We start from the raw sequence: 27,318 nt of genomic DNA, 5'->3' as shown, positions 1-27,318 counted from the left end.
TGTGTATTGTTGTTGTATGCATCTATTTGTGTGTATATGTTCATTTGTTAATGTTTAATGTTAATGACCACTGTCTTTTTATACTTATTTAGGCATAAGTGTGTGTTTGTGCAGTTTCCACATGACATGACATCTGTTGTTGTTGCTGATTTTATGGTCATTATATTTATATATTTATATCTTTTGGTAGTCAATTTAGTTTTGTTATTGTGTGTAAGTATACGTATGTATGTATGAGTGTGTGTATGCACTATTGGTGTATGTGATTGGTTTTTTTGTCATTTAAAACAAAATTTAAATTTTGTATTTCCCTATTTATGACTTTTTTTTATCAGTTTTATAAGATATATTTTTTATGTTTCATATTTTTTTGTTTTCATTTTGGTTATTTTTAGCTACAGGTGTTTGTATGTCTGTGTGTGTGTGGTCTCTGTATTGTATAGTAGTTATTCAAATATTTATGTATATTTTTTTCTTTTGCTAAACTATTTTTTATCTTGTTCTTTATTTTATTTATAATTCATATAATTTCTGCTTTATTTTTGTTATTTCATCTCCATGTTTTTGTGTCTATGCATGTGTGTGTTGGTTGTTTGGTTGGTATGTGTTTTGTTTAACAATTTTTTCTCTAATGTTTCCATTATTTATTTTTCTATGCTTATATTTTTTTGGTATGTTCTTTTTCTTTGTTTTAATATTTATTTTATATTGTATTTTTTTTTCTTCTTCTTAAATAACTGCATTTAATTTCTTCTTCATCTTCATCTTGCTCTGCCTTAACTGCCTGTGTAAAACTAACATAATAAATTTGCTGCTAACCATTCATCTTCTGGTAACTGAAATTAAGAAGAAAAGAAAGAAAGAAATTCATAAACATCGTTTTGTTCATTCTATTTTGTTGTTATGCAAGAAAACAAGAACAAGAAGAATTTCTTTGAAATGAAATAACACAAACGAAAAACGGAATATTCCCAAAAAACACAAAATCAAGAATAATAAAACTATTTTTGGAGTGATTCTAAAATGGCTGCTGGCATTTTTATTGTTGTTTTAGGTTGGTAGCTTAATTAACATAAAAAACTGTTACGTTTTGGTATTTTTTAGGGCAATAAATTTACGGTGATTTTTTTAAAATGTAGAGAAATGAGAAAATAATTTTTTTCTAACTAAATAGAATTAAATTTTCTTTGTTGTTTGATTATTGCAAAATTTAAATATTACAAATTAGGAAAACAAGAACTTGGTGGTTGTGGTGGTATTGATGGTGGTGGTTGTGGATTTTTAAGCATTTATTAGAGATAGAGAGTGAAGAAGAAATAATATTTATAGGAGAGAAAAAATTATTGTTATAATAATTATTGTATAAAGCAGAATTTATAATTATTTTACAATCCAAGTTATTTTGTTAGCCATGTGTATTAACTTGCTGGTAAGTAGGTGTGAGTGTGTGGGTGTGGTGATTTCTACTACATATTTAGTTACATAAATAAAGGAGCATATAATATTTATGGTAGGCAAGATTCGTTTCATAGGAATTCACATTCTTTCATCATAGGAGAAATATTACCAATCAATTTTATGCATGTTGTTGTTGTTATTATTCAAAGGACAGATTTCATGTGGAGAGTAAAAAAAATAAAAATAAATAAAAAAAATAAAATTGAATAATAAAATAATAAAACTGTTCAATAAATATTTTATCAAAATTAAATAATATCTGTTAATTTAGATTATGCAAGATATGACTCAAGGAAGACTTTAAAACTAAATTTTTGTTGACATTGACTAAAGCAAATGGCTGGCGTAGGTGATGAACGGTACTAGAGAACGGTCCTGGCCGCCTTTAATATGTCAAAGCCCACGACTTTTCTTGGTCCCTCTTTCATCTCAAGTGGACTGCCGTGATGTCACCTGGGGAGCTGCCTTTAAGACCCGTTAAAGCTAGGGAGCTAAAATGTGCAGCGCATTCACACATAAGAACGTTAAATCTTTGGGTTAGCAGTTGGGCTAGTAACCCATCCCTCCAAAAAGTAACATACTATGAAAAAAAAAGAAAAAGGAAAGCAAAACCCTCTGAAGTTTACAATCCCTGTAAACGTTTTAAGATCCATGATTGTGAATCTGAACCTCGAATATTCGTACTCCTTATAGTTAAGTTGCAGTTTACGCACTGGCAGATGTACTTGAAGAATACCAGGACGCTATTACTGCCCTACAGGAAATACAATTGATTGGGAAAGGCGTCACAAGAACACCTAAAGGTGATGCACAGTATGATAGATTTGATGACTGAAAACATGACTTTGGTTATGGATTTGTAGTTAGTTGGAGGGTAAAACATTACACCGGTGAATGAAAGACTTGCCATTATTCAGATAAAGGCTCAATTTTTTAAACAGTTTTATTTGCTCTCATTCTCCCCTGACGACAAGCACGAACTGGTCTAAGATATACTTTACAATACCTTAGAAGAAGCATATAACCGTTGCCCTGCCTATGACATTAAAGTTATGCTAGGCAATTTTAATGCCAAAGTTGGAGAGGAGAATATTTTTGGCCCAATTTCCGGGAAATACAGTCTCCACAGTGTAACATCTGACAATGGAATGGCACTGATAGACTTCGTAGTTCCATAAAAAAACATGGTAGTTACGAGAAACAGATTTAAACGTTTTGACATTAAGACCAACTGGCCGTCACCAGACAAAAAAAAAACAAGAAATCAAATTGATCACGTTGTAATACATGGAATATATTCATCGTGTTGGATGTACGATCGTTCCTAGGAGCAGAGATTGACTCGGACCACAACCTTGTTGAAAGGTACGTACCCAATTAAACGTAAAAAAGTACTGACAGAGGCAACACGGATGCTGAACGTCCGTAAGCTACAATCACAAAAGATAGCCGCAGCATATTCCACACAACTGGTCGAATTGATTAATGAAAGCCCTCCTCGTTCCGATAACAATACAGAGGCAGAGTATTCACCACATCTTGCAAACAGTCGCAAATCCATACTTGCATACTAGAGACCTCCAGCAAGGAACACGTGGTATGACCAGAATTTTCGTGCTGCGACCTAAGAGAAGCATTCCGCATATATGGCTACGCTACAAGCTGTAGAAACGCGTGGAGCACGAGTGAAATTTGAAATACAGACAAATACATTTTTCAAATTGTTGGTATCCAATACTAGCGAAGACGACGAAGATATCACAAATTCAATCCCAGTGGATGGTATTGAGGGCATAATGCCCCGGCCAAGATAAGGTGAAGACATCAATAAATTGGCTGAAGAATAATATGGCAGCAGGAGCCGATAGATAACCAGCCGAGTTGCTCAAAACCGAAAGCGAGACGCTAATGAAAAATCGAGATGTACAGGAACCAGAATGAAGTCCGAAAATTCTACCAAAGGATGAAACATCAAATTGATGGCTTTGGTATAGGCACACAGATAACAGATACAGATAGTGTACTCAGAACGTGAAAAGATCATTTTTCCAAACTGTTGGTATCCAATAGTAGGGAAGACGACGAAAATACCATAGATCCAATCCCAGAAGATGGTATTGAATATATATCACCCGGCCATGATGAGATAAAGACAGCTATAATCCGGTTGAAGAATAATAAGCCAGCTGGAGCCGATAGCTTACTAGGACAACTGTTCAAAACCGGAGGCGACACGCTGATAAGGGGTATGAATCAGCTAGTATTGAATATATATCACCCGGCCAACATCAGATAAAGACAGCTAAAAACCACTCGAAGAATAATAAGGCAGCAGGAGCCGATAGCTTACTACCCCAGCTGTTCAAAACCGGAGGCGATAAGCTGATAAGTGGTGTGCATCAGGCAGTTAGTACCATCTAGCAGGAAAAACGAGTACTTGAGTATCCGGTGTCCCGTCCACAAGAAAGAAGATAAGACTGTGTGCTCTAACTATAGGGGCATACGTCTGTTCCCTATTGCTTATAGATAGTGCCAGGGATATTGTGTCAGCGCTAAAGCCTATGATCAACGAAATATTTAGGCCATACTAACGACAATGGAAAGCCCACCTGTGACTAGCTATTTACCCCGCGGGAAATCCTGAAAAGATTCAAGAGATGCAGATCGACATTTACAATTTTTTCGTCGACTATATGTCAGCCTTTGACAACCCTTTCAAAGGCATTCCAAGCCATATCTGAATTTGATATCAACGCATCGCTCATTCGGCTTTGTAAGATGATCCTAATTGATACCCGCTCCACAGTTAAAATAAGAAAGGACCTCTCCGAACAGTTTAGTACCAAAACTGGTTTAAGACAAGAAGACACCCTTTCGCGAGATCTCTTCAACATTTTGCTGGAAAAGGTTATACCAGATGCAAACGTGCAAAGAAGAGGCACAATATAACTTAAGGCTACATGGGTCGATCAGTAAAAGAAGTAACTGATATCTTTAAAAAAGTCGAAAGAGATTCTGGTAATTGGGTCTGGCAGTAAACGGCGACAAGACCATATTGATGGTATCAACGCGAAATGTCCATAGAACTGGATCAAACTGTGAAAGTTGGCTCCTATAATTTTCCGCTACCGCCGTAAACACAACAACCAACATTAGATATGAAATAAAAACCACAATCTTATTGGCCAACAGATGTCACTTAGACTTAAAAACATCTTGTCAAACAAAATTAACACTTTATAAAGCACTGATACTGCCCGTACATGATTCCGAAGCCTGGGTACTTGAGCAAGCATATAAAACAGTGCTTGATGTGTTTGAGAGAAAAATTGTTCGCATGTTCTACGTGCCAATATGTGTTGATGGTGAATATCGACGTCGTATGAACCACGAACTGTATCTGCTATACAACGACATCAGCATAGTTAAACGTATCGAGATACAACGATTGCATTGGCTGGGACATATCATACGGGCCACATGGCGGTACACGCAGAGCTGGAAGGCCAAGACTTCGATGGAGTAAACAATGTTCGTTGGTATTGTTGAGGTTACGAAGTTTTTCGTCAAATCATACAGACACTACACGAAAGCAAAGAAAGAGCGTGTATGAGAACGCAAATGTTTTGATTTGTTTTTGTTTTGTAGCTAGCGTGCATATACACTTACTAACACACTGTCATAAATTGCCTATGTTTTTACGACATTCACATTTTTTTCTTCCCTCGTCTTGGTAGGCATTGAAGTAAAGCAACAAACAGAGGGGAACGGAATTTTTATACCCTCCACCATAGGATGGGGGGTTTGTCATTCCGTTTGTAACTTCTCGAAATAATCATTGTAGACCCCACAAACTATATATATTCTTGATCAGGGTGCAATTCTACATCGATATAGCCATGTCCGTCCGTCTGTCCGTCTGTGGAAATCACTCTATCTTTCGAACGGATTGAAGTAGGTAGATGAAATTTTGGTAAAATCTATTATATGTATGTAGAACTTTTGGTATTGAAAGCGGGCTATGTAGGTTCACGTTTTCGTATAGCCCCCTCACATAGTGACGCGTCGTCGTTTTAAGGAAAATTGAGGATATTTGTCCCATTTGACCACCGAATTGGTTGTAATTTGGTATTTTGTGTCTCCAGGGGCTAAAAAATATTTCTACCAAATTTTGTTTATATAGGTCCACGTTTTGGTATAGTCCCATATAAGGCCCCAATATATAGTACGCGTCATTTTAAGATATGTATTAGTCCCATTAGTCCCATTTGAGCACCAAATTGGTGGTAATTTGGTATTTTTTATCTCCAGAGGCTAAAAAAACATTTCTACCAAAGTCTGTTTATATAGATCCACGTTTTGGTAGAGCTCCCATATAACGCCCCATATATAGTACGCGGCACATTAAGATATTTTGAATGTATTAGTCCCATTTGATCACAGAATCGGTTGTAAGTTTGTATTTTGTGTTTCCACATGCTAAGAAATATTTCTACCATAAAATGTTTATTTAGGTCAAGGTTTTGATATAAACCCCATAGGACGATATATCCCGATTTTCGGTATTTTGAAGGCTTTTGGCCTCATTATCGCAGCGAAATGTCTGAAATTTGGTATTTAGTCTTCGTTGGGTGTATAAAACTTCCCCCAGGAAATTTTTAGGTATAGGTCCACACCTTCATATAGCCCCCATAGGACAGTACCTCCCGATTTTCGGTATTTTGAAAGTTTTAGCCTCATTATTCCACCAAAATGGCTGAAATTGGGGTGGTTAATCTTCATTTGGGGTATAAAACATTCCATATGAAATTTGTTGGTATAGGTCTACGCCTATAGCCCCCAAAGAACGGCATCGCCCGATTTCGGTATTTTGAAGGTTGTGGCCTTAATACTCCACCGAAATGGCTGAAATTTGGTGGTTAGTCTTCCATATGAAATTTGTCGGTATAGGTCATACCCCCTCATTAAGTTCCCATAGGACGATATCTCCCAATTATGGTATTTTTGAAGGTTTTAGCTAAACTATACTACCAAAATACCTGAATACTCCACCGAAATTGCTGAAATTTGGTGGTTAGTCTTCCATATGAAATTTGTCGGTATAGGTCACACCCCCTCATTAAGTTCCCATATGACGATATCTCCCAATTTTCGCTGTTTTGCAGGGTTTAGCCTCATTATAACACCGAAGTGGCTGACATTATTCCACCGAAGTGGCTGAAATTTGGTATTTAGTCTTTTTCCGGGCTACAAAAATTTCCCTTAGGAATTTTTCGGTATACGTGCATGTTTTTGGGGGTACCCCCATAGAACGGTATATCCCAATTTTCGGTATATTGACGGTTTTAGCCTCATTATAACACATAAATGCCTGCAAGATGGTACTTAGTCTTCGTTGAGGGTATACAACTTTCCACCTGAAATTTTTCGGTATAGGTCCTTGTCTTCATATGGCTCCCATAGAACGGTACCTCCCGATTTTCTACATATAGCTCGTTCTCCACCAAAATAGCTGATATTTGGTATTAAGTTTTGGTATTTTGAAAGTTTTAGCCACACCATTCAATGGGAATAACTGAAATTTGCTATTTTGTCTTCGCTGGAGTTACGAAACTTTCCTCCAGAAATTTATCGGTACAGGTTAATGTTTTATACAGCCTCCATAGAACGGCGCTCCCGATGTTGTTAACTATGCAAATCCAGAATATCCAGGTTTATGTCTAGTCGGTTTTGCCCAATTTTATGTATTTCGCTCAATTCGGAAAATTGTAAATATTGGTCCATGTTTTGGAAAGAACAAAAATGTCGTCCCATATTAACTGTTTTGAAGGGAGTATTATCAGTTGAGATATTGAAGATTTATTGAAAACTAAAAGGTTTCATTTAATTAATAAAGCCAAGGAAATGCAAAGCAAAAACATTAAAATTAAATTAAAAAAAATATATTATTTTCCATCTGTCCTTTGATGATTTGGTATTCAAATGCATAAAGTAATATAATTTATTTCATATTTTCTTTTTTGCTAATTTGTTGTTGTTGCTGTTGTTGGTCTAGGAACTATTTAAATGAATAAATCAGACACCTATAAGTGATGATGCCTTTTTTAGGTTGTTTTTATCATAATTTAATTGTGGTTATGGTTTCTAATGATTTTGGATGTATGCACGTAGTATTTATATTAACTAATGGTCATTATTGCATTTATGTTAGTGAGTACAGTGAGTGAGTGTGTACGTACGTAAGTGAGTCAATGTATTTTTTTGCTTTATGCTAGAAACTACAGGATCTTGTTAAATTGCTTTGCACTAATACTTTTTTTGGTAGGAATTATTTCTTTAGTAATATAAAATATACAGTAAGTTGTTGTGTAGAATGTAAGTATAAGTGTATGTGTTGTGTTTAGAACAGTGTGTGGTATTTATGTGTGTGGCGTTATTTTTTCTAATACGTTAATAATATAGTTAATATGTTTGTTGTTTAAATCACTAGTTTGTTTTTATTTTCGTTTGTTTATTTGATTTCGAGAACGGTTTTTTGTTGTATTGCACGATTTGTCCGACCGTAATTTGTTAACTGAATATTGTTTATATGTGTATTGTTGTTTGTTCAACAAAAAAGCCCAAAAATAATATGAAATTAAAAAAATATTTTTTTTAATCATAGATTTAGACCACATTTATCATTTTCTTGTTGAAAAAGGGTGGTTATGTGCGCAAATTTCTTAAGGGAATTCAATATTTTAATACTTTTAGTTTTAGTTCTTTTTTTTCAAATATTTTTGTGGGTTTTTTAGTTTAATAGTTTTTTAATGTTTTTTGTTGAAAGAAGTTTTCAAACAGTTGTTTAGGCACTAGTGCTATTTTTTTCAAAAAGTTGTTTTATTTTTTGTTTTTGTCAATGTATGTTTATATAAAAAACTCATTTTTAAAAGTTCAGTTTTTTTTTTGTTTAGCAAATTTTGGGGTGTTTTTGTATTTGTTGTTGTTATATTTATATATATGTTCTTGATTTACCTTCGGTGCCCATTGTTTAAAGGGGCCATGGGTAAACTAACATGAATATATTTGTTTATGATTTTATTGAATAATTTCTTGCTCTTCCTTTTGTTGATCTTTGTTTTCTGTCGTTTTCCAGAAGACAGCATTTATGGTGCAGTGTTGATTATTTGCTTTTATCCGTGTGTTAAATTTACATTTATATATATTTATAGGTTTATTTTATTCCGTTTTCTAATGGACTACCGCTAAAATTTTACTTTTTTCAAAAAAAAAAAAATCTCAGTAGAAAATAAACTGGTAGAATCAGCATTTAGAAGTACCCAATTGCATATGGAAACGGATCCATGAACAAGATAAAAGTTTGCAATTCATGACAATCTAAAATTAATTGTGTAGCTCTTGTCAAGTTAAGGAAATTTATGCTGTTAAGATTGGAGATTAATTAACAAAATGGAGACATATTTTTTTGGCCTCCACATATGAAAGATCCCTTCCAGCCTCATGCCTTTTCTTTCTTTGCATGTGTGTCCAAACATGAAGAGAAATATCTCAAAAACCTAAGAGAAATTATACAAAACCCCAAATTCTATCAGCCAAACAAAAAAGTTATACTTAGTTTAGGGCAATTGAAATAATTGGCATACGTTCTTCATTGTGGTGTGTAACTCTGTGTATGGCTATGTGTTAATGTGTGCGTATGTTTTTTTAACTCCTAGGGTTTTATGTGTTACACTAATACCATGTACATCTAATTTGCCATTTTTTTCTTTCTTGGTGAGAGTTTCTACAAAACAAATATCCTTTCAAGTGCATTACATTTATGATTTGATTTTTGCTTTTGTGTGGATGGGCTTCCTCTATTTATATATGCATGTATGTATGTATATGAGTGTTTGTGTGTGTGTTACACTGACAAATCAATTCAATGTCAATTTACAAATATTTAAATGTTTTCTTTTTGTCTTTATATGTATTATCTGGAGCTTGGACTTAATATATATGCCAAATTTCCTTGTCATCTCTGGGTATAAATTTTCTCCTTCGTCTTCTTTCAACATTAATTGGATTTGCAGCATCGTCTTTTGTGTTCGAATAGTTTTTTCTATATTTCATATATTTTTTGCATACTTTTTATTTACAACTCACATTTATGTCAAATTCTTAATTTATATTTGTATTGTTTTCCATTTTTTGATAATATATAATATTCAATATATAACTTATAATTTTACTTTTAATATAATTTATTTTTGTTTTTTTTTTTTTTTTGGTTGTGAGGATTTACTGTGCCTGCAAAAGTAAAGGATAAACCTTAAAAAATAATATGGGTGTTAGTAAAAATTGAAAAAGAGTATCGAAAAAAGGACATTTGAAATAGAACATTGTATAAGAGGAAACATATATATTTTTTTCATAAAAAATTTTATTTCAAAAAATATTTGCTGCAGGGTGCACGTGAACAAAGCAATATGCAAAAATTTACACCACGAAAAGCGAAGATAAAATGTATAATAAAATTGGAAAAAATTGGAACATATGAAATATATTACAATAAATAGGCTTTTTGTAGGCATGCAGTAAATAAAAAAACAAAATGAATAAACACTACCTATATTTGGTTCGGTAAATCACGTGGTACGCTAAACCTGAAATTGTGCCTTTAGTTAAATAAACTCTTTTTTAAGAGAGCAAGCATTCCCACATAAAAGACTTAAGACCCCTTATTTACTATGGATCAAGCGTCACATACATATCATATATCGGAAAATAAATCTAACATTGAGTTTTCCACTTAAAAAGAAGAAATAAAAAAAATTTAAATAAAAGATATTGGTACAAAAATTTAAAAAAAATATTCATTTTAAATTTGTCCTAGGTAAAAATACGACGCTTATGTTGCCAGAAATATCCGAGTATTACTAATCTTTACAGAACATTTGTCCTATAAGCCGAACTAAGAAAAGTTTTCCATTCCTATATATTTATTGCTTTACTTCTCCAATTTGTATGCCGTATTCTTTGATCTCGTCTTCCACTTGTGTATTCCATCGAAGCCTTGGCCTTCCAGTTCTGCGTGTACCGTCGTGTGACCCGTATTAATAAATCCATCCTCGCTTATTATTATGACAAGGTATAACTAACGCAATCGTTGTATCTCGATTTCGTTGTATAGCAGATACAGCTCGTGGTTCATACGAGGTTGATATTCACCATCAACACATATTGGCACGTAGAACATTCGAAGTATTTTCCCCCAAACTCATCAAGCACTGCCTTATCTGCTTGCTCAAGTACCCGGGCTTCGGAACCATACATAAGCACGAGAAGTATCAGTGTTTTGTTAAGTGTTAATTTTGTTTGACAAAATGTGAATTGTTTTTTTTTTTTTAACTATTAGTTAAGCCAAAGCAGCATCTGTCGACAAATATAATTCTAGTTATTATTTCACATCTGATTTTTATGATGGTGCCGAGTTGGACGAAGTCTTTAACTGCCTCAAGATTGTCGGAACCCACTTCCACAGTTGGTCCGAGTTCTATGGACACATTTCGCGGCGACGCCGTCAGCTTGGTCTTGTCGTCGTTTACTGCCGGACCCAATTACCAGATTCTCTTTCGACTTTTTTAAGATATCAATAACTTCTTTTATTGATCGACCCATGATGTCAACGTCGACCGAATAAGCAAATAATATGTAGTTATTGCACTTTTGCATATGGTATGACCTTTTCCAGCAAAATGTTGAAGAGATCACGAGAAAGGATATCTCCGTGTCTTAAACCACTTTTGGTACTAAACTGTTCGAACAGGTTCTTTCCTATTTTAACTGTGAAGCGGGTATCAATTAAAGTCATCTTACAAAGCCGAATGAGCATTGCGGTATTATCAAATTCAGACATGGCGTGGAATGCCTTTGACCGTCAGGGACTGTCGAGGGCTACTTTGTAATCGACAAAATGGTATGGTAAGTGTCGATCTGCATCTCTCGGAGGCTTTTGTAGAAGATTTGCCGAAGGGTAAATAGATGGTCAATGGTGGGTTTTCCAGGTATAAAGGCGCATTGCTATGTCCCAATTATGTAGTTGACAATAGTACTTTAGTCGCTCACACAATGTCCCTGGCACCCTCTTATAAACAATATGGTGCAGACTTATGTCCCCATAATTGGAGCAAATAGTCTTATTTGTTTGCTTGTGAACGGGACACAGAATACTCCCTACCAGTCGTTGGGTACGCGTTCTTCCTGCCAGATGGCGCTTACTAGCTGATGCGTACATTTAATCAGCGGGTCGCTTAAGGTCTGGAACAACTCGGCTGGTAAGCCAGCGTTTCCTTCTGCTGCCGGTTTATTGCTATCCTCAACTCATGTTGGCGAGTGGAATACATTCAACGCCATCGTCTTCGGTTAAACTGGGGCTCAATTCTGTTTCTATGAAAATGTGAAATGAAAACTTTTATAAAGGAAAAAAATGTCAAGTGAAAAAAAATTATAAAGGAAATATTTTTCATTTCAAATTTTCATAGAACAAGAATCCAGCACCTGGATACCAATAGATTGGAAAAATGCTCTTTCCATAGCATAATGTTACAAGATTTCCCTGTTCGTCTCTACAGGAGGATGTGTCTGTACCAAACCATCAGTTTCATGTTTTTCACTTTGCTACCGCTTTTCTCTCTTTTTTTCTGAGGGAAAGTCGTTTTGTCTCTCTTCCTATATGACGCATTTTTCTCTTAGGTAGTGGCGCGACACTCCAGGTTATTCCACGTGTTCCTTCGTGGAGGTGTCTGGCATACCACGTGTTTCTTTGTGGAGGTCTCTGGTATGCAAGTATGGATTTTGCGACTGTTTGCAAGACGTGGTCAAAACTCTGCCTCTGTGTTGCTACCCTTTATATCAGTTATACACACCAACCTAATACCAATTTTTTGAATTCCAGCTATATCCAAAATTCAATAGTGAATTCAGTTCCTTTCGTACTCGTATAGTACTTATATCCAAAACAACATCCATAGTTTAATCCTACACACTAGCAATGACCCAAATAGCAAATTTCTCAAATACCAAAAACCCACCCTTTTCTCAAAACTACCACGAACAGAAACCCACATTGCAAATTTCAAGACCGTTCGCAAAAAAGGATAGTACAACATGTTGTAACTTTCAATACTTTTCATACGGTTCTACTACGAATCTCCAAAAATCCAGCCCTATCCGACACCCACAACCCAAGAGTGACCTTCATCCAACACTTTAATATTAGAGCTGGCAAACTATCGATATTTCCAACATTACCCGGCGTTTACAAATGCCAGTATTGGCAAGACAATAGCAAAAAAAAAAAACAAACCTTTTTCACAAATACATTTATAAATTTTTAAATATGTATAGAGAAAAGTATGAATGTATTGGTGAAAATGGTTTGTAACTTTGTAACACAGACAGTAGTGTGTAAACGCAGGGTTAGATATCTTGGATATTTTATTTCAAAAAAAAAAATCTATAGCTATCGATATTACCGTTACCGTGTCATCACCAATTAATTTGGAAATAAAAATGGCGGAAATGTCTATGCTTTTGTTTACATTTTTTGCAAGAACTCCACAGAAATATAAGGAAGAAAAGACAATTGGTTTTATTTAGTAAAAGAACACCAAAATACAATTTACTTTTTCGAAAAATTTGTACGTGTGACAACGGACTTTTTTTCTCACATCCACAAATCCGAAATGCCGGGTAATTTCGATATATTTCAATGGATTTTTTTTTAAATATTCGGGGTAACTACCAGAAGTTGTGGACTGGTATTGCCTATCTTAGAACTGAAAATATGACTAAATATCAAGAAGGCCAAATTTTTAACCAAATCGGTTAGTTCGAGCGTTACCGTGCTCTCCAGCCACTACATATGGTGCCACAGGGTTTTTTACAACTTTCGGGCTGTTTTCTCAAGAAGTATGGACTTGCCCCTAAAAAACATTTACCGTCGTAATTGAGGCAGCGAATGCAAGTTGCTCCAAAAAAATTAAAGAGATTCGAGAACAGGTCCTAAACTGAACTTTTCCGAAATTTTGTGTGGGAGGTACCCGATATGAGTCCACACTAGCACCTCATCTAAGTCTGGTAGAAATTTCACAATGTGCAAAGTATGGACCTAATCAGTTACTCCCTTCAAGAACTTTTGTGGGGGAACTACCGGAAGGAGTGGACCGATATAATCCATCTTCGAACTTAAACTAAGTTTGGGCAAAATATTATGAAGGCCAAATTTTGGATCGAATCGGCAGATCCGTTCTAGATTTATCTTGCGCTCAAAACACTACACACGGTGTCATAGGGGTGTTTTGAACCTTTCAGGCTATTTTCTCAGGAAGTATGGTTTTGCCCTTAATGAAACTTGTACCGCCGTTGTTACAACAAAACCCAAAACGATTCGGGAGTAGGTTCTAAACTGAACTTCTCAGAGATTTTGTGTGGGAGGTACCCGAAGGAGTGTACCGATTGAGTCCACACTAGAACCTCATCTAAGTCTGGTAGAAATTTCACGATGTGCAAAGTGTGGATCTAATCGGTTACTCCCTTCAAGAGTTATCGTGCGCACAAATTTTCCGAACATTTTCGAACTTTTGTGGGGATGGTACCGGAAGGAGTGAACCGATATAACCCATCTTCGAACTTAAACTAAGTTTGGACAAAATATTGCGAAAGCCAAATTTTGGACCAAATCGGTTCATCCGTTCGAGAGTTATCGTGCGCACCAGCCAGCCAGACATTGTCTGAAACGCATTTCGTCCCAACATACTTGGGGTCTAAAACCATTATTTCGATGAGGCACATTTTGCCCGTATGGAAGTGTATATACCCTCGTTAGCATAAATGCTGAGGGTACAAAAAACTGTTGATAATAAAATCGAGTGATCGAAAAGACGACTTTTCAGTTCTGAGTAAACATCGAAAGGCCTATTTCTGAAATCTAAGTTAAAATCAAAATATCGATTTTTGGGTTTTAACTAAATATCAACAGATCGAAAAGTCGACTTTAGGTTTGCAATACTTATCCGTAGGTGTAGTTCCACTTCAAACATTACAGTTTAGATGGAAATTTAGGCCTTTTATTGGATCACTTGGGCTTCAACTGCAAACTTTTTCAATGTAATCTCCTTAGGTCATAAAAAGCTCGATTAATTTAATTAATTAAATCTCACAAATAATGGCCTTCGCCCCTAAAAAGCCAAAAACTTAAAAATGCAAACTTTTTAATTTTTGATATTTCACGAAATTTGGGGCACGAATGTTCCGAAAAACATAATGCATTTATTTAAAGAATTTTAAGGAAAAAAATGCTACGTTCGATAGATAGTACGCTGACATTTCTTGTTTATTGGTGAAATGAATAGTTCGTTACAAAGTGTTATTTTAGTTTCCCCATCACTGTGGTACTGTTGCAGCATTCTCTCGCTTTCAGTGTTTTCGAAAAATCCAGCTCTCCTTGTGGTATAAGAATAACCTCAAACACTTTTTTTTACTTTTCCCATTGAAATTGAAATCTCTTTGAACACAGCCAAGATATAAATATGTTTATATTTCCCTTTTTTACTGTTTCAGTACTATTGACCTTAATTTCTTTTTCTCCTTTGTATTAGATTTTTTTACTAACGTTTTTAATTAGAACCAAATTTGCAAACACTTTAACATTAAAAAAGGAAAAACAAAAAACCCAATTTAAGCTATAGAAGGAAAAGAACGTAACTTTAAACTCAATAACAAACTACTGCAAGCATAAAAAACACATGCACAAAAAGATGTTGGAGAAGAAAATGAAAATATAAACTAAAAGGTTGAAAAAAAAAAACAAAAAACAAGTAGAAAAAAGGGAAATAAAACGAAAACAAACAAAACTACTACTTATTATGTACATATTGCCTATGTAAAGTGCAATAATATTTATTTATGTCAAAAGCTTTCATGTTGCCTTTCACGCTGTTCTTGTTTGTAAATTGTTTTTATTTTTTCTAGATTTTGGTTGGGTTACCTACCTGGGGGCTAACTTGGAATTGCTGTATGGGGTAGGCTACAACACCAGCTGCCTGAGGTATGGCAGCACCGGCAACACCCGCCGTCGCCAACTGTTGAGCAGGAGATATTTGGGCTTGTGTAGCGACGCCTTGCCAAGTTGTGGGTATTTGGACACCCATACTAAAAGAAAAGCAAACACAAAAAAACGTATGAAATATGACGTTAAAATAAAGTGCGTTAGGTTAGTTGCTTAGAAATTATTCCAAGTTGTCCTTGGTGTGACAAAAAATTGAAGAGAAATTATTATAACAAAAATAAAACTAATTTATTTAATAGATACTTAATCTACATAAGAACATGGTTAAGTCATGGTATAACACGGTTACACCTATGCAGCTTAGCTGTTATAATTATTATGCATGTCAAAATCGTGGACGTGTGTGCATGTATCTCCTCTATAATCTTAGGTGGTATGGGAGAAAAATAATAACTAAGTTTAACAAGTGGGCGTTCAAAATGTTTTTACCTCATATATATTATTACATGTGTGGATGTGCGTTGCCAGAAGTCGTCACTTAGAAAATTAAAAAAATATGATGATATCCAACAAATATATTTACATACGTATACGTATGTATGTGTGTGAATTTCACTATGAATTTAATATAGTGTAAACATTTAATGAACATGACTGCCGTGCCTGCCTTCTTTTGCCGTACAATTAGTAAATGAATTCAGACATTCGCCATTTTATCATTCATCATAGCCCCGAAGGCATTTCAATCATTAAAATATATAAGAGTTTTTATATTTATGTTTGTTTGTGTGTACAAAATTATACATATGTACATTAGGGATATAACTTTTTGCACTTTTTTGCAGATATCGAAAATACCACCACATAGCCGTGTAGGACATGAAAAACTATTATGAAATAAGGTGTAATTTTTTCTCTATCGCGAAAAAAGTTTCCGCACCAAATGCATTGAAGTTCAGTAATGCATTTTTTTAATTTTAGCTGTTATAACAACATGTTTGCTTTTCATTAAAATTTTTATTTTTTTGTAATCTAATTTAAAATCATTATCAAAGCGTTCTGGACCAATTTGTTCTCAAATCGCGCCATTTCGGACCATATTAGGATTTTTTGACACTATTGCAATTTTTCGTTTTTCTTTATAAACTCGCGAATTTTATGTTTATATTTTTTGTACCTATCGGACTAGAGAATATGGTGTCATTTGCAGCGAATTCGCGAAAGTTACAGACCGTTTTTAATGACTTTGCCTGTGAGAAATGTATTTTTGTCTATAAATATTTATTCAAACAAAGCAAATTTAAAATTATAAGTAGAAAAAATATCAAAAGGGTTTTAGTAATTGCGGTCGGTGCTGAAACTTTTTTCATCGAATCGATCTTAGAAACGCGTTTTCATTATTAGGACAAAATTCCCCACATGGTAATGGTGTTGTATTTTTGTAGAAAACAAATACAATTCTCACAGGCAAGGTCAACAAAAACAGCCTGTAACTTTCGCGAATTCGTTGCAAATGACCCCAAATTCTCTGGTCCGATCGGTACAAAAAATATATACATAAAATTCACGAGTTAAAAAAGAAAAACGAAAAATTGCAATAGTGTCAAAAGTTCCTAATATACTCCGAAATGGCGCGATTTGAGAACAAATTGGTCCAGAACGCTTTGATAATGATTTTAAATTAGATAACAAAAAAATAAAAATTTTAATCAAAAGCAAATATGTTGTTATAACAGATAAAATTATAAAATGCATTTCTGAACTTCCATGCATTTGGTGCGGAAACTTTTTTCGCGATAGAGAAAAATTGACACCGTATTTCATAATAGTTTTCCATGCTCTACACGGCTATGTGGTGGTATTTTTTTGGTTATAGCCCTAATGTACATATATACTTACACATAGAATGGTAGGTATATTATATTCGGTTTTTCGTTTGTAACGCATTGAAATATTCTTCGGAGACCCTATAAAGCACATATTACATAATTTACTAGAAGAGTCGCACACCTCAAAAAATAAAGTTTCGAGTAAAACTCGTTTTAAGTTGGCGATTGAATTTCGACTTCCCAACTTCAAATGATTATTACACAAAATATATAACAATTACTTGGACAATCTTTTGTAAAGAGCTAGCCAGATATCAGTGTTAAATTTCTGTGCAAGATCAAGCATGATTTGAAGTGTTTTAGTGGTTGATAAACCCAAAAAATTGTTTCTTGAATTTTGCCAAAGTCCTAGTAAATAAGTTGTAACGCCTCGAGTTTTAGGGATATCAGCATGAAAATTTGACACAATATAAAGTCGGAAGTCGCAGAAAAAATAGAAATTGCTATCTCAAACAAGTGAAAAAGTATCAGTCGGTTTTGCCGAAAGAGATATAACCTTAGCCTATGTTAATTTAAACTATCATCTACGGACAGATCGAATGTATTTAGGGCCTTTTCAGAATTTTGTGGCCCTTTTTGGACATTTGAGCTTGCCGAGAAAAATGTGGATTAGGATTAATGTTCTAAAGTTTTGCGGAGGAGGTATTTAAAGGAATGGCCCGACTTGGTCCATTATGGAAGTGGAGCTTGTTTTCGGAGTTCTATCTTGATTGATATCGCGCCTACTAGTCGTTTCAGTGTGTCATGGTATTTTGGACCAGTATGCTAGGAAGCATGGACTTGTCCACGGAAAATGTAATGTCGTTTTAAACTGAACCACAATCTTTGGATATAGATCTTCGAACAGACCCTAAACAGCACTTAAACACAAATGTTGAACTTTTGTGGGGGAGCTACCCTTAGGAGAGGACCGATAAGAGCCATTTTATAAGTAAAATTAAATTTGGACAAAATATTACGAGATCCAAAGTTTAGACCAAATTGAACCACAAACTTTGGATATGGATCTTCGAACACACCCTAAACGGCACTTAAACACAAATGTTGAACTTTTGTGGGGGAGGGATAAGGGCCATTTTAGAAGTAAAACTAAATTTGGAGAAAATATTACGAGATCCAAGGTTTGGACCAAATTGGTTGCCCCGTCCAAAAGATATCGTGCATACCATTTTAGTGACATATTTTGAATATTGGGGGGAAGTACCGAAAGTTGTGGACCGACACTGCCCTTCTTCGAACCGAAACTAAGTTTGGACAAAATATGACGAAGGCCAAATTTCGGATCGGTTGATCAGTTCGAGAGTTATCGTGGTCTTCAGCCACTACATTGGTGTCATAGAGGTTTTTTACACCTTTCGGGCTGTTTTTCAAGAAGTATGGACTTGCCCCCTCGAGATTAGGTCTTAAAGTGAACTTATCCGAAATTTTGTGTGGAAGGTATCCGAAGGAGTGAACAACTATAGTCTATATTCGAATCTGATCTATATCTGGTAGATATATTAGGATATGTAAAGTATTGACCAAATCGTTCAAATCAAGAGTTATCGTGGGCTCAATTTTCCCGTACATTTTTGAACTTATGATCTGGCTTATCTTCGAAGTTAAACTAAGTTTGGACAAAATATGACAAAGGGCAAATTTTGCATCGGTTGATCAGTTCGAGAGTTATCGTACTGCGAGAGCAGGTCCTAAAGTGAACTTATTCCAAATTTTGTGTGGGAGGTACCAGTAAGAGTGGACAAATATAGTCCATATTCGAACCTAATATATATCTGGTATATATATTAGATGTTTAAAGTAAGGACCAAATCGGTCACTCCCATCAAGAGTTATCGTACGCACAATTTTTCTGAATATGTTCGATCTTTTGTGGGGGAGGTACCGGAAGCAGTGGACCGAAATAACCCATATTCGAACTTAAACTAAGTTTGGAAAAAATATTACAAAGGCCAAGTTTTTGACCGAATCGGCACATCCGTTCGAGTGTTATCTTGCGCCCAACCACTACACACCTTGTCGTAGGGGTTTTCATCTTTCAGGCTATTTTCTTAGGAAGAATGGACTTGCGCCTGATAAAACTTATACCATCGTATAGGGGGCGGTACATAGAAGTTGTTACAGCAAAAATGAAAGCGATTCGACAGAAGGTCCTAAACTGAACTGTTCCGCAATTTTGTGTGGTAGGTACCCGAAGGAGTGGACCGATTGAGTCCATATTGGAAATTTCACAATGTGCAAAGTATGGATAACATCGTTTACTCCCTTCAAATGTTATCGTGCGCACAAATTTTCCGAACATTTACGAATTTTTGTGGGGAGGTGTGGGAAAGAGTGAACCGATATAACCCATCTTCAAACCTAAACTAAATTTAGACAAAATATAACGAAAGCCAAATTGTTGACCGAATCGGATGATCGGTTCGAGCGTGACATTTCGCCCGTATGAATGTGTATATACCCTCGTTAGCTTAAATGCTGAGGGCATTTTTTTAGTTATGCCATTCTTTGAGTAAATGAGCGATATATTATTGGTCGGCATAAAACTATTATGTCGCTATAAAGATGTCCGCCCGTCCGTCTGTCTGTTAAAATCAGCTTTATGATAGAGCTTTATAGGTTGGTACAAAAGTTTTTATTTCTCCTACGATTTTTGGTATTGAAAATGGTCCCCGGTCCACGTTTTGATATAGCCACTAGAACGGCACCTCCAGGTTGTTGTTTGGTATTGAAGATATGCAATATGGGCTCACGTTCTGATATAGCCCCCTAGAGCGGTAAGCCCCGATTTTTCGAAATTTTGACGATTGAAGCCATATTATCCAACCTAAATGACTACATCGTAGTGTGTAGTATCCGGTAGGGGTATAACATATTTCGGAAGATAATTGTCGATACAGGTCCATGTTTTCATATAGCCTCATAGAACGGTAACGCCCAACTTTCGGTATATTTATACCCACCACCATAGTGTGGAGGGTATTTTAAGTTTGTTTTTTCGTTTGTAACGCATTAATTCATGATCAGGATTAAATTCTAAGTCGATCTAGGCATGTTAGCTGTTGTTGCGTCCACAATAATTGTGATAGAACGCTATATTTTTCACTTGAGTGTATTTCTTCCATAGGCAGGTCGAACCTTACCTCCCAATTGTGGTATTTTGAGAATTTTAGCAACTATTTTCGACCGAACTAGCTGTAATTTTACACTTGAGGTTCTTAGTAGTCAACAAGACGTCTCCGTCAACAAGTGTCAACATAGGTCCATTTTTTGGTATAGGCATCCAAATACCAGTACGTCCCGATTTTCGGTGTTTTAAGGGTTTTAGCTATAATGTTTAACTGAACTATCCGTAATTTTACATTTGAGGTTCACTGCAGTCAAGAAACCATTCCACAAAAAATTGTCGACCTAGGTCCACATTTTGCTATAGCCTCCATATTACGGTACATAAGGTTCCCTGTAATCAACAAACTTCTTGTCAACATGGGTCCAGGTTCTGGTGTAGCCCTCATAGAACGGTACCTCCCGATTTTCGGTATTTTCAGGATTTTAGCTACAGCTGTAATTGAACATTTGTGGTTCTTATAGTCCATTAACCGAACCAGCTGTAATTGAAAATTTGTGGTTCTTTTAGTCCATTAGTCTTCTCCACAAAAAATATTCAATATAGGTCCATGATTTGGTATAGTCACTATATAACGGTATCTCGGATTTTCGGTATTTGGACGATTTAAACTACAATTTTTAACCGAACCAGCTGTAATTTAACATTTGATGTTTATAGTGTCCACTGGTATTCTCCACAAAAAATTTTCAATATAGGTCCATGTGTTCGTATCGGCCCCATATAACGGTACCTCCCGATTTGCATATTTTGAAGATTTTAGCTAAATTTTTTGACTGAACTATCCGTAATTTGACATTTTAGGTTCCGCGTGGCCAAGAAACTTCTTCAGCAAAAATGTTTAACAAAAAATGTTCAATATAGGTCCATGTTTTGGTACAGTCTCTATGTAACGGTACCTCGGATTTTCGGTATTTCGAAGATTTAAATTAAAATTTTTAACCGAACCAGCTGTAATTAAACATTTAAGGTTTTTAGTGTCTCCTAGTATTCTCCACAAAAAATTGTCAATATAGGTCCATGTTTTGGTATAGGCCGCATATAACGGTACCTCCCGATTTGCGTATTTTAAAGATTTTACCTACATGTTTTGACTGAATTACCCGTAATTTGACATTTTAGGTTCCGCATGGCCAAGAAACTTCTTCAGCAAAAATTTTCAAAGTGGGTCCAGGTTTTGGTGTAGCCCTCATATAACGGTAACTCCCGATTTTCGGTACTTTGAGGATTTTAGCTACAATACTTAAGCGAACTAGCTGTAATTTAACATTTGAGTATCTGAACGGTCAAAAGACTTCTCCACCGAAAATGATCAATATAGGTCCATGTAAAACTATAGCCCCATATAACGGTACATACCGATTTTCAATAGTTTTAGGGTTTAAGCTAAATGTTTTGATCGTTAATTTATTCTTTGCGTTGTTAGTGGTAACAGCAAATCTCCACCAAAAATTTGCAATGTAGGTATTTGTTTGGGTAAAGGCCCCATATAACTCTAACCCCTATTTTCGATATTTTGAGAATTTAGCAGCATTTTGACCGAAATACTTGTTGTTTGACATTTAATATTCCCAGCGGCCACAAAACTTCTTAATCAAAAATTGTCAACACAGGTCAAGACTTGATTTAACACCCATATAAAGCTACCGCCCGATTGATGACATATTTGGATACCTATTCTGGCTTAATTTAGGCATTTAGGGTATTCTTGGTCGAAAAACTTCTGCACCTAAAATTCAGGAGAGAAAAGAAAACTTATTATTTAATTTTAGTTTGGAATATGAAGTTCGGCCCGAACTGAACAATTTTTACTTGTTATTTTCTCTGCTTCTTATTAGATGATATGTGTGGGTTTTTAAGAATCTTCTCTACATCTTCTCAGAAGCTGAGCGTAAATTTTAAACAATTTTTCACAAGTTTTCCCTTAGAAAAAATATTGTTTTTTTTACAAATTGTGACAACCTCTTTCATTGATTTTTTTAAGAATTTTTCTCTAGAATTCCATTTTCATAAGATAAACGTAATTTTTTCACAAATTTTGACAATTTCTTCCATTGACTAAAATCAGATTTTTCTGAAGAATTTTTCTCTCAATAAGACAAACGTAAATTTTTCACAAATTTTGAGAATCTCTTTCATTGACTAAAACCAGAATTTTTCTGAAGAATTTTTTCTCTACAGCTTTCTGATTTTATTCATCTCTTTCTTCAATTGTGAAAAATTTCACCCACATTACATTTAAATTCACGCCCATGTAAGTGTTTAAAGTGTGTAACCTCAATTTGTGTTTAAATTGTGTTTACATTAACAACACTCAACAAATACATACCGACACACACAAGAACACACACCAATACTCAGCCATATAAAAATGTCATATAATATACCATTGCAATTTACATGCTGTATGTACATTAATTTGTATGTACTTATGTAAACACTATGAACCTGTCTGTCTGTCATTTACTGAATATAACCCGGTGTTGTCATTGATGTTTTCAAAAGTGACATATTCTCTGTTAAAGGATTATTTTTCAATATTTGTTTTAAGCAAATTTTGTTTACTTTGTTATAATCAATTATTCGGAAAATGTTCAAATTGTTTTCAGTGTCCGGCTAGCGTTTCATTTTAATTGAAAGGGCAGGCAGGCATACTGGACAACAAGGACAACAAAAACAATATTTTGTCTATAACTATTAAATTAATTACATATTTTCAACAATATAACATGTTGATTTAAAAACAATGTTCAATGAATTTGAGTGAAGTGACAATGGTATGTCACTGCATTTGATATTTTAGGGTGTATGCTTTAAACTTAATTGAAGAGCATTTTTGTTTTTACAAACTTACCCCATATAGCCTTGCTGATAGCCACCATACTGCCCGAAGTGATAACCTTGGATACCTTGCAGAAATTGATTTTGTACCGCGGCAGAGGCAGCAGGTGTTACAGCAGCTGTGGCCGATGATGCAGGATACGTGGGAGTTGGTGAATACCAGCAACCGGTGGCTGCCAATTGTTGGCCATAAGCAGCTGCAGCGGCAGCAGCAGCTCCAACACCATATGGAAAACCGGCAGCAGCTGGATTCAAAGCTTGGCTGGCCAATGATTGGGCATTATTGGGATCGCCGCTTTCCTTACCCCAAGAGCATTTCACAGGTTGGGCATTGATCTCGGTGTTGTGGACGCCAACAATTGCATGAGTGGCAGCCTCTTTGGTAGAGAATCTAAATTCCAAAAAGAGAGGGAGTGATAGAGTGAGAGAATTATTTTATTGTTTGACGTTAAAGGAAGCAATGAAATGTCCTTCAACTTACCTTACAAATGCATAACCCTTATCTTTGAATACACGAATCTCTTGTATTGAACCATAGGGTGAAAATGTTTTCTGCAATATTTCTTCACTCAACGAGGTGAGAGAACTATTGACACCACCAACATAAACGGTACAATTTGAGGGGCTACTTTGATTGTAAACTTCATCGAATGTCAGAGGTTTCACATTTTCTGCAATGAAAAGAAGATAAAAAATGTATATTATTTTATTTATTTTGGAATATTTGAAAAACATGGATAATAGAAACATTTTCAAAATGGAATTCAGGGATACATTTCCAAAATATTGAACATTGGTGGCGTCGTTTTTATTGGGATAGCTAATACTATAATATAATGGGATTAAGACAGACTATTTTGAAACAAGTAAAAAGTCGTTAAGTTCGGCCGGGCCGAACTTTTTATACCCTCCACCATAAAATAGTCTTAATTAAAATGGAATAATTAGTGTCCTTTTACAATTTTAGGTGGAGCAACTTTTCGACAATGGATAGACTCCTACTGCCTCCCACTATTGCTTAAATTACACTGTGAACACAAATGTTGGGGCAGAGATAACGCTAATTCCTGATGGCCCACAGGGTCTCTAACAAAAATTCATTACGCCATACCGCGGAAGTTCGACTCACGGCGGATCTGTCCTTCGGGGTATACTCACCAAGGCTTTTCTTCCCCAAGAGGAATTTTCCGTGCCCCAGACTTTCACCTCCATTTTGTTGCACAGTGTTATCTAATCTAATCTAAAAAAATGTGTTCAGCTAGGTGAAAGGTACCACTTACGGGGCTATATCAAAGAGTCAACCTACATATCTTTAAATTTTTTGGCGGAAAAGTTTTATAGCTGCAGGGAACTTCAAGAGTGAAATTGAGGGTAGTTTCATCAAAACAATGTAGACCCTCAAAAATGGACCCATGTTGACGAATTTTAGTGAAGAAATTTCGTGACCACTGAAAATTCCCGAAAATCGGGAGGTACAGTTATATGGGGGGATATACCAAAACATGGACCTATATTGACGATTATTTTTGAATAGACAAATTGTAGCAAAAATTCTCAAAATACCGATCATTACAGCTAGTTCAGTTAAGAATTTCAGCTAAAATTCTCAAAATACCGAAAATCGGGAGATACCGTTATATGGGGGCTATACCAAAACATGGACCTATGTTGACGATGTTTCGTTGGAGATGTTTTATGACCACTGAGAACTTCAAATGTCAAATTGCAGCTATTTCGGTTAAAAACTGTAGCTAAAATTCTCAAAATACCGAAAATTGGGAGGTACGGTTATAAGTGGGCTATACCAAAACATAGGCCTATTTTGACGATGTTTGGTGGGGATGTTTCATGACCACTGAGAACCTCAAATGGCAAATTACAGCTAGTTCGGTTAAAAATTGTAACTAAAATGCTGAAAATTCCGAAAATCGGGAGGTACGGTTATAAGGGGGCCATACCAAACCATAAACCTATGTTAAAGATGTTTGGTGGAGATGTTTCGTGACCACTGAGAACCTCAAATGTCAAATTGCAGATAGTTCGGTTACAAATTGTGGCTAAAATTCTTAAAATACCGAAAATCGGGAGGTACCGTTATATGGGGGCTATACCAAAACATGGACCTATGTTGACGATGCTTGGTGGAGATATTTCGTGACCCCTGAGAACCTCAAATGGCAAATTACAGCTAGTTCGGTTAAAAATTTTAGCTAAAATTCTCAAAATGCCGAAAATCGGGAGGTACCGTTATATGGGGGCTATACCAAAACATGGACCTATGTTGACGATGTTTCGTGAAGATATTTTATGACCACTGAGAACCTCAAATGTCAAATTGCAGATAGTTCGGTTAATAATTGTGGCTAAAATTCTCAAAATACCGAAAATCGGGAGGTACCGTTATATGGGGACTATACGAAAACATAGACCTATGCCCATATCCTTTGGGATATAAGTTTGTTGATCACTAGGAACCCTAAGTGCCAAATTATAGCTAATTCGGTCTGCAAATGTGGCGAAGAACATCAAAATACCTCAAATCCGGAGGTACCGTTATATGGGGGCTATACCAAAGAATGGACCGATATAGCCCATCTTCGAACTTGACCTGCCTATGGAAAAAAGACCCTCGGGTGCAAAATTTCAGCACTCTATCTCAATTATTGCGGACGCTAGAGTGATTACAACAGACGGACAGACGGACAGACAGACGGACATGGCTAGATCGTCTTAGAATTTTATCCTGATCAAGAATATATATACTTTATAGGGTCGCAAATGATTAGTTCGATGTGTTACAAACGGAATGACAAACTTAATATACCCTCCATACTATGGTGGAGGGTATAAAAACAAAATTCCAAAATATTTTTAAAGATTTTCTATAGAAAATATTTATTTTTGTTAAGGTTTTAGAAAAGCTTTTGTGAATCTGCGGGTGTAAAAATGTGATTACTTTCCCATAGAAAACTATTAGGCAGTGTCCAAGATTATTTTGGGCTTTATGGCCATGGTCTAAACGGTCATAATGCACAACATACATCTTGGGTGTTTTAACAAGTCGCCTGGTTTGTTAAAGCTTTTCCCGGGTTGAGGAAATTAGTAGTTGGCCAACTCTCTAGAATTACTCTTGATGGCCTTCCCGTCGTTGAAGACACTGTATGAATTAACTAACGTTTCTGAAACTTCCCTACGGTTCGGACTCAGCGATAACAAGTAGTGAGATTCCAAAATTTAGTAGTTGTAGATGCGCATATACATATATTAGTTCGTATATCTGTCAGTTACGAGTATATGGTTCCGCTTTCTCTGTCTCAAAATTCAAATATTCTGCAACCGAGACTTGTTGCGCAGATGATGATTCAGGAGACAGGTAAGTGGGTTTAGGTGGGCAACTAAACAGATACGAAGTTTCGTGTGGTCCCAATCCTCATGCTGGGTAACGTGCCGTCAATTCGGGCCCAATACGAATTGAGGCGGTTATATTGTTGGGATCCTAACTGGGTTAAACCCACTCGTGTTTGGCTTGGCAGTTTGTTTTCATCTGCTGCGATTAATGGGGACTGCTCTCAGAATACGGCATTCACCATGTACCTTTGTACTGTCCGCACAACTTCATCAGTGTGAATGCAATTCAGGCGTACCTGATTGGCTCGTTGATCTAGAGGTTCTTGCTTATACCTTTGGACCTCTCTCTCTCTCTAGATCATGTCGTGCCTGGGTAGATCGTGGCAGGGATGCTCACGGCGGTAACACCCAAGCAGGTACTGCAGCGACAGCATCTTGATGTACCGTTAAAATTTTCGTCTGTCATGAGGAGGCACCCTGTTGCAGTCGTCAGGACGGCATACAGGTAGGACTGAATATTCTTCTAATGCGTAGCGTTAAAATTTACATACCACACTGGCGCCGCAAACCTTACCACAGACCTGTCTTTCTTTTTCGGCACCCAAATT

General features: G+C 35.7%; 1 protein-coding gene across 5 annotated transcripts in view; it reads right to left on the bottom strand.

Annotated features, from left to right (window-relative positions):
* Window positions 1-663: 663 nt before the first annotated feature.
* The window catches only part of trv (trivet), a 341,295-nt gene continuing 314,640 nt past the window's right edge, over window positions 664-27,318 (bottom strand). For 4 of the 5 annotated variants that reach the window (XM_073959929.1, XM_073959930.1, XM_073959931.1 and 1 more), the window contains 4 exons: window positions 23,844-24,033; window positions 23,376-23,753; window positions 15,492-15,651; window positions 664-836 (listed from right to left, as the gene is read on the bottom strand). In XM_073959929.1, coding sequence (XP_073816030.1) covers window positions 795-836; window positions 15,492-15,651; window positions 23,376-23,753; window positions 23,844-24,033 — 770 coding nt within the window. In that variant the 3' untranslated portion in view covers window positions 664-794. Of the gene's footprint in view, window positions 837-9,689; window positions 9,769-15,491; window positions 15,652-23,375; window positions 23,754-23,843; window positions 24,034-27,318 lie in introns of those variants that run through there. The other variant, XM_073959933.1, reaches the window with a different exon arrangement.

This window comes from Musca autumnalis, unplaced genomic scaffold (genome assembly GCF_047663935.1).
Source record: "Musca autumnalis isolate F117 unplaced genomic scaffold, ASM4766393v1 scaffold_1, whole genome shotgun sequence".
Taxonomy (NCBI): Eukaryota; Metazoa; Arthropoda; class Insecta; order Diptera; family Muscidae; genus Musca; species Musca autumnalis.
Note: the sequence above shows the minus strand (reverse complement) of the source record. Positions and strands in the feature narration are given on the sequence as shown.